This window comes from Papio anubis, chromosome 1, assembly GCF_008728515.1.
Source record: "Papio anubis isolate 15944 chromosome 1, Panubis1.0, whole genome shotgun sequence".
Taxonomy (NCBI): Eukaryota; Metazoa; Chordata; class Mammalia; order Primates; family Cercopithecidae; genus Papio; species Papio anubis.
This window is the reverse complement of record NC_044976.1, coordinates 90,633,205-90,645,409: the sequence shown is the minus strand read 5'-3', so window position 1 is coordinate 90,645,409 and position 12,205 is coordinate 90,633,205. Positions and strand designations below refer to the sequence as shown.

General features: G+C 37.8%; 1 protein-coding gene across 8 annotated transcripts in view; it reads right to left on the bottom strand.

The window, feature by feature from the left end:
* Nucleotides 1-12,205, bottom strand: part of BRDT (bromodomain testis associated) — a 66,808-nt gene that overhangs the window by 18,389 nt on the left and 36,214 nt on the right. For all 8 annotated transcript variants that reach the window (XM_003892186.4, XM_009212822.3, XM_009212849.2 and 5 more), the window contains 3 exons: nt 6,863-6,921; nt 6,118-6,168; nt 3,870-4,041 (listed from right to left, as the gene is read on the bottom strand). In XM_003892186.4, coding sequence (XP_003892235.1) covers nt 3,870-4,041; nt 6,118-6,168; nt 6,863-6,921 — 282 coding nt within the window. The remainder of the gene's footprint in view (nt 1-3,869; nt 4,042-6,117; nt 6,169-6,862; nt 6,922-12,205) is intronic.

Genomic DNA, 12,205 nt, shown 5'->3' with positions numbered 1-12,205 from the left:
TTTCCAATAAGAAAACTTCAACATACATGTTACTTTTATCATTTAATTGTAAGGTTTAACAAAAAATTTATTTCTATTGAGATTTAACTCCAGAAAAAGAAAATGTCTTTATAAATCTTATGGCTCACATACATTTGCAATTTCCCTTGGGCATAGTGCCACCTACAGTTGGCAAATGTAAACCACGTTGTTTCTGAGAATTTTGCTAACTGCAAAAGAACAGCTGCTTTGGCACCATTCAAACTTTCCTTTATACATTAGATTACTAATAAGAATCATATAAACAGAATTTCAAGTAATATAACAAACTGATCCTTACTGAAGGTGTAGGTATTAAAAGTCTGACTTTTCATAGATAGGGTGTTTTCTTAAATTAGGAATAAGAGAACACCTGGACTACATTCTTACCTTTGTTTTTCATAATCTATTCCTTTTCAAGGGCAAGGCTACCCTGGCATTCTTCTAAAACATACTCTGGCTAAAGCAGTAACTTTTGCCTACTTTAGCTCTTTATAACGAGCCTTCAAATGTTCAAATCTCTCCAATTAAAAAAACTCAAAACAATCTCGCCCACTCCTCCAAAAAAATCTATTTTCCTGTTAAAGCCACAAATATCTTCCCATCCTCTTTACCAACAAAGTTCTTCAAAGAATGGTTTACATTCACTACACTCAAATTCCATTACTTCTGAATTTACAACAATCTGGTTTCCACCCCATCACAATGGGTACTAAAAAAGCCTCTGCAAAAGTAAAAATTCTCACATTCTCAATGTAATGCTCTCTCTCCATTCCTCATCCTACTTAAATGCTCTGCAGTATGTGATACTCTTGATTTCCTTCCCAAAAAAATCTATCTTCATGGGCTTCTATTACACTATTTTCCCTTTTTCTCTACCTTTGATTACCTCTTCTTTTAACTATTTTTTTCTACTTTTACTGAGGAGGTTTTGTTTCTTAGAATTTTGTCCTTGAGCTTTTCTCTTCCTGCTCTGCAGATTTTCCCGGGTGTTTTCGTTTATTCTTATGGCTTCAAGTAGCTTCTACATACTGCTAATTCCTAATTTGTAACTCCTGTTACACGCTGGTAGTTCTAGAAACCTATTTCTAGCTTTATATTTCCACTTAGATATTCTGTAACATCTCAAACATGTGCAAAATGAGTTGTCTCCTGTTTTCAATCCAACTATTAGATAATCTCCCAGTGGCTCATTCATTTTTTTTTTTTTTTTTTTTTTGAGGCAGTCTGTGGCTCTGTAGCCCAGGCTGGAATTAGAGTGGCGGATCTCTGCAACTCCGCCTCGAGTTCATTCTCCTGCCTCAGCCTCCCGGTAGCTGGGACTGAAGCCCGCCACCTGCGCCCGGCTAGTTTTTGTATTTCTTAGTAGAGACGGGGTTTCACCGTGTTAGCCAGAGATGGATGCCGATCTCCTGACCTCGTGATCATGCAGGTCTGCGGCCTCCCAAAGTGCTGGGATTACAGGCTTGAGCCACCGCGCCCAGCCGGCTCATTCATTTTAACAAAGTCTATCAATTCTGCCACAAAAATGCCTTATACATCCACATCCTTTCTATAGTTGCTGTGTTACTTTTGGTCCTAATAATTCATTTCCTAGACTACAGCATTCAGTGTCCTTACTTGATCCTAACTACATCAGAGTATCATCTTAATCCATCCTCTATATAGTAAGCAGCAATTTTTTCCCTATTATAAAACCTAGGGCCAGGTGTGGTGGCTCATGCCTGTAATCCCAGAACCTCGGGAGGCCAAGGTAGGTGGATCACTTGAGGCCAGGAGTTCAAGACCAGCCTGGCCAACGTGGCGAAACCCTATCTCTACAAAAAATACAAAAATTAGCCGTATATGGTGGTGCATGCCTGTAATTCCAAATACTTGGGTGGCTGAGGCATGAGAATCGTTTGAACCCAGGAGGCAGGGGTTGCAGGGAGCAGACGTTGTGCTACTACACTCCAGCCTGCGCAACAGGGCAAGACTCTGTGTCAAAAAATAAATAAATAAAATAAAATTGAATAAAATCTGATTATGCTTCCTATATGAAGCTCCTTGTTGTACACAAATAAAAGTATACAAATTTGTATACAATTTGTTGTATACAAATTAATAGCACTGGTATATTCTAGGTAACTCATGACCTATAGCTATCATTCCGTTATTCTCCAAGAATCTTGAAAATGTATTTCCAAAAAAGAGTAGACATAAATATTTCATACTTGGGATATTTGTTTATTCTTCTTCCTGGAATGCCCTCCGGTGTGGCCTTAGATATTTTCTCCATTGATCTCCATTCCCTTCCGCACAATGAAGAGATATAACTTTAGGTAAAGACAAAATGGAATATTCAAACACAGAATAGGGAGGCTGAGGCAAGCGGATCATCTGAGGTCAAGAGATAGAGACCAGCCTAACCAACACGGTGAAACCTTGTCTCTACTAAAAAGAAAAAAAATTAGCTGGGTGTGGTGGTACATGCCTGTAATCACAGCTCCTCTGGAGGCTGAGATAGGAGAATTGCTTGAACCTGGGAGACAGAAGTTGCAGTGAGCCAAGATCGCACCACTGCACCCACCCTGGGCAACAAGAATGAAACTCCGTCTCAAAAACAAACAAACAAACAAACAAACTACAAAAATATTAGCTGGGCATGGTGGCGCACGCCTGTAATCCCAGCTACTCAGGAGGCTGAGGCAGAAGAGTCGCTTGAACCCGGGAGGCGGAGGTTGCAGTAAGCCAAGATTGTGCCACTGCACTCCCACCTGCAAGACAGAGCGAGACTCCATCTCAAAAAATAAATTTAAAAAAACCACAAACACACACACACACACAAAATAATAGGGAGCTTTTAAACTGAAAGCTGCAAAGAAGGATCAAAACGTCTCCCTCTTCCTCCTAATCTGTGTTGCAGTAAAACAGCTTGGAAATTTATTCTGCTAGGGAGATACTTCCGCTCTTGGGTGGCCAAGTGGAAACCAGAGCACATTCTAGAGGGAAGAAGAATGGACAAGGAATATTCATATCTGCCTTTAACTTAGGCCTAAATAGATTAGTGTCTCAAGGTTTAGTTATGCTCTAGGCTAAACTCGTATCAGAAGTACCCTTCGTGCCACACATCCCCTTCGACCCACCAGGAGAACCAAGTTGAGATGCAAAACTTTCCCTTCTGATAAGATATTAAGTCAAACAAATCTAAAAATATAAAAATTTAACCAGTTTTAGACGAATAGGAACTACCCTTAGGCAAGAACTTCTAGCCCAAGTTTCCTTAAGTGTAAACTATTTTATATACCTATAACTTCATTTCTTTACCTATAGAATCTCTAAGTAAGTTATCTTTCCCTTATTCTTTCCTACTTTTCTAATCCAGATAGGTGTCATGGAAGTTAAAGCAGCATTTCCCAGATCTGCTCAGAACTTGGTAGTATGGGCTCCGGCAGTAACAGGCGTGTGTGTGTGTGTGTGTGTGTGTGCACGCACGCGCGTGCACACGCATGTGTGTAAAATGTATGTATATTATACATATAAATGTGTATATAATTTATATATATATTTATATATGTAGTGCGTGTGTGTATATATATATCATACCAATGTATATAATTTACATGAAAGTAAATTGGGTGTGAACTGTATACATAATTTTCTTTCTTTTAAATGTAATGAATGCCTACAGGTATAAAGCAGATAATTTCTAATGATGTGCTTCAGTGATTATTCATAACCTGGAATTTACTAGTTATGATTGTTGGTATTTCCCAGATATTTAACATTTAAGATGACCATAGCATTTTCATATACGTATAGTTTTAGAAGTCAGTTTCTCAATAACAGTTGTTTACTTGTTAATTTCTTACCTGAGGGAGGCAGAATTTGTAAAGGTGAAATGTTTTTCACGGTCTGTAAATGTTCTAATTCTTGATAATTAAATGCTAATTGGTGGTGATTTGGTGGCATTACATGTGAAGGTGTGGTCTGATGAACAAGGGTAGTATTGGCAGAGGTTTTGTCTTGCACAGAACATTCTATCTGTTAAAACAAAATCAAAGTTATCACTTAGTTTTATCCATACAAGAAATATACCAAAGAGAACAGAAATACAAGAGGCAAGAATATAATTTAACACTATCTTTTTAAAATACTTTATTATTTAAGTCACACAAATCCATAATGTATAGTTATCCCTATCTTGCAAATGAGGAAACTGGGGTTTAAAAGGATTAAATAACTTGGTCATTATATGGCTTACAAGAGGTAGAGTAAGTCAAAGCCTATGATCTTAGTTATGAGTATACATGTATATTATTAAACAATGCTATTCATTTTTTAAAGCTTTCCTGTAATTACTAAAAAACAAAACAAAACAAACCCCTGAGTTTTCATAGCAAATCTAGAGACCAATTCACTTACTTTAGCCATTTTTCCTTACTGTATTACAGACATAAGGGGAAAAATTTAAAATTACATTATGGTCAACCCACAAGACTATCAATAAATTCTAATTCAATATTCAGGTAACTATCAAGTAAAAGCTATAGTGTAATAATAGCTAACATTTATTTAATGTTTACTCTATGTGAGGTACCAGGGTAAGTCCTTCATATGGTTTTTCTTTAATTCTCACAATAATCCTATGAGTTAGGTATAATTTTTATCTCTATTTACATTTTCTAGAAATAATAGAAGCAGCTTACCTAAAATCTCACACCTATTCTGCGGCAAGCGAAGTTACAGTAGCAAAGCCCAGTAACCTTATCTAACCAGTAGTAGATGGCACAGAGATAAATAAGACAGTCTTTCTCCTTTGTCTAACAAGGCATTGGGGTGAGTGAGTAGGGAGGCAAGTGTACAAGTAACACCTATGCGAATATGAATAAAACAAATGCCATAGGAATGTTTATCACAACAATATAGACCCAGGCCAAAGCTTAAAGCCTAATGCTCAGGTTTAAATCAGCCGAAGAAAAAAATCACCTTCAGAACTACACAAATATACACATTCATACATGAACCTATGGATTAATATATACTATCTTTTACCATAAATAGACATTTTTTTTCTCAGTGAGTGCAAAAATTTTTACCAAAAATAGACCATTAAAAAGGTGGCATTCGCCAGGCGCGGTGGCTCACGCCTGTAATCCCAGCACTTTGGGAGGCCAAGGCAGGCGGATCATGAGGTCAGGATATCAAGACCATCCTGGCTAAATGGTGAAATCCCGTCTCCACTAAAAATACAAAAAATTAGCCGGGCGTTGTGGCGGGTGCCTGTAGTCCCGGCTACTCAGGAGGCTGAGGTGGGAGAATGGCGTGAACCCGGGAAGTGGAGCTTGCAGTGAGCCAAGATCGTGCCACTGCACTCCAGCCTGGGTGACACAGCAAGACTCTGTCTCAAAAAAAATAGAAAAAAAAAAAGTGGCATTCTACATGCTACATATTGAGATAAAAATGCTTCCAAAGTTCCTTCATAACTTGACATAATTTTTTTATTCCACTAATATACCTTTGGCAAGACAGATCATCTATAACTTCTTCCTATTCAAAAGGAATGGGAAGGCCAGGCATGGTGGCTGAAGTCTGTAATCCCAGCACTTCGGGAGGCTGAGGTGAGTGGGTCACCTGAAGTCTGGAGTTTGAGACCAGCTTGGCCAACATGACAAAACCCCGTTTCTACTAAAAATACAAAAATTAGCCAGGCGTGTTGGTGTGTGCCTGTGGTCTCAGCTACTCCGGAGACTGAGGCATGAAAATTGCTTGAACCCAAAAGGCGGAGATTGCAGTGAGCCAAGATCATGCCACTGCACTGCAGCCTGGGTGATGGAGTGAGACGCTGTCTCAACAACAAGAACAAACAAACAAATAAGTGTGTGAGTGTGTGTGTGTGTATATATTTTCTCTTATGTGTCCAAAGCCCCGTTATATACTACAAGTCATCTAATAAATATCCTCAGCCTTCCATATTTCTCTGAACATGCTTGCTGTGTTTTTTCATTTTTTTTTTTTTTTTGCCTCTCTTCATGCTATTACTTATTTTAAAAAATAAGCCTCTAATCTGTATGTAAACCATTTCTTTCCATGTTCTTTAAAACACATTTTAAGCATTACCTGTGTGATGCCTATTCTTCCTTCAGGCAGTATACATTCATTCTTCATTTTCTAAAAATAATTATATAGATTATAGCATTAATCATATTATCTCTTAACCATGTGATTATATTCCTTTTTCACAAATTACAGCTCTTTTAAGACAATATTATTTGTTATTGTGTTTCCCTAACCTAGTTAGATGTTGTTACATAAATAATTCTATGTTTGGAAGGGGTACAAAGGGAAAAAAAATGTACATGAGGATGACAACTTGAGCTAGTAAAAAAATCACTTCTGTTCTTTTCAAAGCACATCAACTACTAGTCAAACATAGATGTGTCAAAATGGATAACTGGCAATTATAAGCTTTATCTGTAGAAACCTTAATTACCATTCTCCTACCATCTTTTAGAGAAATTTCACTTCATTGTACGCACAGTTCTGTACACTCATTCAGGATGCCAAGGCCATCCCTCTGTATTCAGACTCTCAGGGATAAGCTGAAGCTTCTAGAATTTGTTCCACTTATCCATTTGGCTTATATAACAGTTATATCTTATTGAAAAATGAAGCCAAAGAGTTTCCCTATTCGGTCTTCTTCGGGAAGAAATCACTGAACATTTAGTTGATAAGCTAAAAACAGTGACAACTTTCTTCGTGTAAATAAAATTGAAAACAATTTTAAAGAAAGCTACTACTATACCTATGAGTTATAACATACATACTTTTAAAATTTGGAGATACGAATAAAGAATTAACTTACTTTTACATTCTCTTTAGGAGAATCATTTGGTTTTACTTCTGTAAACTTAGGGAACATTTCTGCAAATGTATACACATAAATATTTTAATATTTGTTAGCTTAAAAAATAACAAGCTATAATTTTTCAACATTAGAAACACAGTGAGGGCCGGGCGCGGTGGCTCACGCCTGTAATCCCAACACTTTGGGAGGCCAAGGTGGGTGGATCACAAGGTCAGGAGATGGAGACCATCCTGGCTAACACGGTGAAACCCCATCTCTACTAAAAATATAAAAAATTAGCTGGGCATGGTGGCACATGCCTGTAGTCCCAGCTACTCGGGAGGCTGAGGCAGGAGAATCGCTTGAACCTGGGAAGCAGAAGTTGCAGTGAGCCAAGATCACGCCACCGCACTCCAGGCTGGGCGAGACAGCAAGACTCCGTCTCAGAAAAAGAAAGAAATACAGTGGTGATTTCAAGCAAATGCCTTTATTACCAACCTCTCATATGAAGAAATCCTTATAGTCACAGGTTTTCACCCTCTTTGAATCAGCTAAAATTTCTAAAGGGATACTTGCTTTTAAGATATTTTATTTTCCTATAGTGGAATAAATTTCAGTTTACATTATGTTCAGGCAAAAAAGCACAGTATGTTACTTAACACTAAAGAGCTTGAATAACTGACAGTTTAAAAAGGAATTTGTTGCAAGAGAGATAAGGTTTCAAATAAGCAGCATCCATTATGCTAAAATCATCTTTTATCAAATAGCCATAAATATAGCCCTAAGAGGCTTAATTTTTAAAAAATCAAGAATTTACTATAAGAGAAGGGGATGTCATTTATCTGAGAGGATACAGTCTTTTATTAAAAGTAAAGCTATTTTAGTTCTGTGGAAAGGTCTGCTGTGCTTGTTAAACTCTGTAATAAAGATTCTATCTGATTACTTCTAAGCTATTTGGCAGCCTCAGCTATACAGCAAGAAATGGGTTTTATATTATCTCCTCTGCCTTTAGAAATACTGTACAGCTGACACTGGCATTAGAAGCAGACATAAAAAGAGATCTCTCCAACAGGGTGCTAGTGGGTTTCTCTTTCTTTATCCTACAATTGTTTCTGATGCTATCCTCCCCAGTCATAATCCTGGGTCAGTAAGGTAAAGCACCAAACTGGTAGTAACTGCCTTGATCAGTCTCTCCAAGCCAGCTTTCATGACCACCTGAGTGTTATTTGTTTCATGCTCCAGGACACCAAGGCTGGTCAACACCAAACATTATTCAAACTTAAAACATTCTAATTTTAATAATTACCTTCTGCCTTCTGAAAAGCCATCAGTTTCCACTGGATGTGTTACTGTTCTTTCCTCTCCTAAAATGTTTGATGCTGGACATTGTTAAAATTGCTGAATGCCACTCAATGACATCCTTTAAATAATTCAAGTACTTAAAATGACATGAATCATCTTAATGTCACTCAGCTAAGTATTATTTAAGTGTTGCAGGCTAGGTGTAGGGGTAAGAGAAGGAGACAGACTGAGAAGATTGAGAATATATATCCAGACAGCTTTCGCATTTAAAGGACAAATTAGGCAGGGCGTGGTGGCTCATGCCTGTAATCCCAGCACTTAGGGAGGCCGAGGCAGTTAGATCACTTGAGCTGAGGAGTTCAAGACCAGCCTGGCCAACATGCTGAAACCCCATCACTAGTAAATACAAAAATTAGCCAGGTGTGGTGGCGTGTGCCTGTAGTCCCAGCTATTTGGGAGGGTGAGGCAGAAGAATCGCTTGAACCCAAAAGGCAGTTGCAGTGAGCCGAGATTGCATCACTGCACTCTAGCCTGGGTGAGAGAGCCAGACCCTGTCTAAAAGTAATCATAATCATAAAGGAGAAATTATGGTTTCAGCTTTGAACAAAGAAACAAAACCAAAAAGACTTCACTAATATGATCATATATGTATATCTATACATCTAAATTATTCAAATATGCACCTAAAATGACATCATCCTACAATATAAACTCTTAAGTATAGTACAAATATGACATACCAGATTGGTGTTCTACTAAAAAAAAGAAATTCAAGGGCATCACCTTAGTTTTCTAGTATATAAAACTAAGCTCAAAATTATTATAAAACTTAGCACCTCAAGGTCGGCGCAGTGGCTCACGCCTGTAATCCCAGCACTATGGGAGGCCGAGGTAGGTGGATCACTTGAGGTCAGGAGTTCGAAATCCCAAAACCTTAGCACCTCAAAATCTAAAGATATTAGCAAAAGGCATCAAGGAATTTTAGTTAAAAAAATAAAAACACCTACTATATATGGCTCATAAAAGTCTCAGCATTTTGCTTCTCATTCTAATCATACATAATTGACTTTTTAAGAGCATAATAAACTAAAACTATATATATATGATATTCATGAGTTCCTGGCCTTTGAAATTAAAAGACAAACATACATATTTTCACTACCAAACTTACAACCCTATTTCAATTAGTGAAGAAGCTCTATCAGTGCTAGCAAACATCAATTAAAATTGATAACAAGGCCAGGCGTGGTAGCTCACACCTGTAATCCCAGCACTTTGGGAAGCCAAGGCAGGCTGATTACCTGGAGTTTGAGGCCAGGTCTGGAGTTTGAGACCAGCCTGGCCACCCTGGTGAAACCCCCTCTCTACCAAAAATATAAAAATTAGCTGGGCATGGTGGTGCAAACCTGTAATCCCAGCTACTCGGGAAGCTGAGGTACAAGAATCGCTTGAAGCTAGGAGGCAGAGGTTTCAGTGAACCAAGATCGTGCCACTGCACTCCAGCCTGGGCGACAGAGCAAGACACCATCTCAAAAATAAAAAAAATAAATAAAATCGGTAACAATAATGACAACATACACATTGTCAACTAATTTCTCTAGGGAAGGATGACAACATGTATACACCTACCTTAAGAGGATCAAAATGGATACTATGTGTATTACTAAACAAATGCATATTGTGGCATATATCCTAATTATAAATGTTCTAATTTCACATCTGCCCCAAAAACTCAATATAAAATTTAGCTTCCAAAGTTTTCATTTTAAACTGTCAAAAAAAAAAAAAAAATTAACCATAGGCCGGGCATGGTGGCGCACACCTGTGATTCTAGCACTTTCGGAGGCCGAGGTGGGTGGATCACGAGATCAAGAGTTCCAGACCAGCCTGTCAACATGGTGAAACTTCATCTCTACTAAAAATACAAAAATTAGCTGGGCGTGGTGGCAGGTGCCTGTAATCCCAGCTACTTGGGAGGCTGAAGCAGAAGAATTGCTTGAGGCCGGGAGGCGGAGGTTGCAGAGTGGAGATTGCGCCATTGCACTCCAGCCTGGGCGAAAGAGCGAGACTCTGTCTCAAAACAAAAAAACAAAAAACAAAAAATCAAACACAAAAAAACACAGAACTAAAAAAAATCTGCAATCATAGAGATCTGATTGAAGAGTTTACTACCTATCACCAATCAAAGCACTGAGATAGATGTTCCAGAGATACTAAATATTATTAGCAAGCCAATTTGAACTAAAAAACCTGAAAAGTTGAATAGGAACATAATACAATTTAAAAAACAAAAAACAAAACAAAACAAAAAAAACAAGACCCGGCACAGCGGCTCACACCTGTAATCCCAGCACTTTGGGAGGCCAAGGCAGGCTGAAGCGGGTGGATCATGAGGTCAGGAGTTCGAGACCAGCCTGGCCAATATGGTGAAACCCCGTCTCTACTAAAAAATACCAAAAACAGTTAGCTAGGGGTGGTGGCATGCACTTGTAGCTACAGCTACTCAGGACGCTGAGGCAGGAGAATTGCTTGAACCCAGGAGGTGGAGGTTGCAGTGAGCCAAGATCATGCCACTGCACTCCAGCCTGGGCAACAGAGTGAGATTCCATCTCAAAATAAAAAAAAAACAAAAAACAAAAAAACAACAACATACACACAACAGAATATGATGCCATATACAGCAGAAATAATTACCAAAGACTTTTAAATTAGAAAAAGAAATCACACTTTTGTTATAGAGGACAGATTATAGAAAAGTGATTGGTAGGCCAGGTGTGGTGGCTCATGCCTGTAATCCCAGCACTTTGGGAGGCCGAGGCAGGCAGATCGCTTGAAGCCAGGAGTTCAAGACCAGCCTGGCCAACATGGTGAAACCCAGTCTCCACTAAAAATACAAAAATTAACCAGGCTTGGTGGTGCACGTCTGTTGCCCAGCTACTTGGAAGGCTGAGGCATGAGAACTGCTTGAACCTAGGAGGTAGAGGTTGCAGTTAGCTGAGATGGAGCCACTGCCCTCCAGCCTCGGCAACAGTGAGACTCTGTCTCAAATAAAAAAAAAAAAAAAAGAAAAAGAAATTTATAAAAGTCTAAAATAATTTAATAAACTCTAGTCATTTACCTTTAGCTTTCTAGTCTGAATGGCAAACATTATTTAGAGGCTTTCTTTGTATACTTTCTGCACTTACTAAATCATCCAACTCTAAAAAGTTAAAATCTAGGCTTGAACAAAGTTTGTCAGTTTTCAAACCTTGCATGAAAAAAATCATATCCTTGTCATATCTATAGAAGACCTAGGTTGTAGTACTAAAAATTACAAATTTATTTATTCCTGTTTGATGTCACCCATAACTAAGGAAGCTTTTTAAAAAAGAAACAAATGTTATTTAAAGAATAAATTTCTTTCTCCAAACATTACACTAAATCCAATAAAATGTAAAGAGTCCAAAGGATGAAGTGACAAATTCACTTTAAGTCTTAAACAGCTAAAGAAAAACAATGAATTGATGTCATGACCGTTTAGTTTCTTTGTGTTTAACTGTGCAAAAATTGAAATTAAGTACACTGAAAAAATTCTATTTCACACTAATCAAGTATCTGGGCTTATATTTAGACAGTTCCTGGAGTTATTCCCTATAAGGAAGGTTTTTATTAAAAGTACTCCTATTGATGAGCTGTTCCTTTTGATTTTTTTTTTTTTCAGTATCATTACTAGTCACAGGATTAAAGCTATTAGTTATATTCCTCCCTATAAATCACTCAAGGTAACCCCAAGATTGTTGAGCATTAGAAAACTCTCAATAGCTTATGCGTGCATACTAGCACAGCCTAGTCAACATAAGATACGTGCATTAGAATTGATTTCATTTTCAAGGCTTGGCTACATCTTTGATCTGACATTTAATGATTTTAGTCATGAAAAATCATTTTAAAAGATTTTATATTTATACTGATGTTTAATAAATGTTCTTGACTTATCTGCATATGCTGACACCAGTTAAAAAGATAAATAAAATAAAATCACATTAAAATTTGCAATGACATGCTGCTTCCAGTCCATAG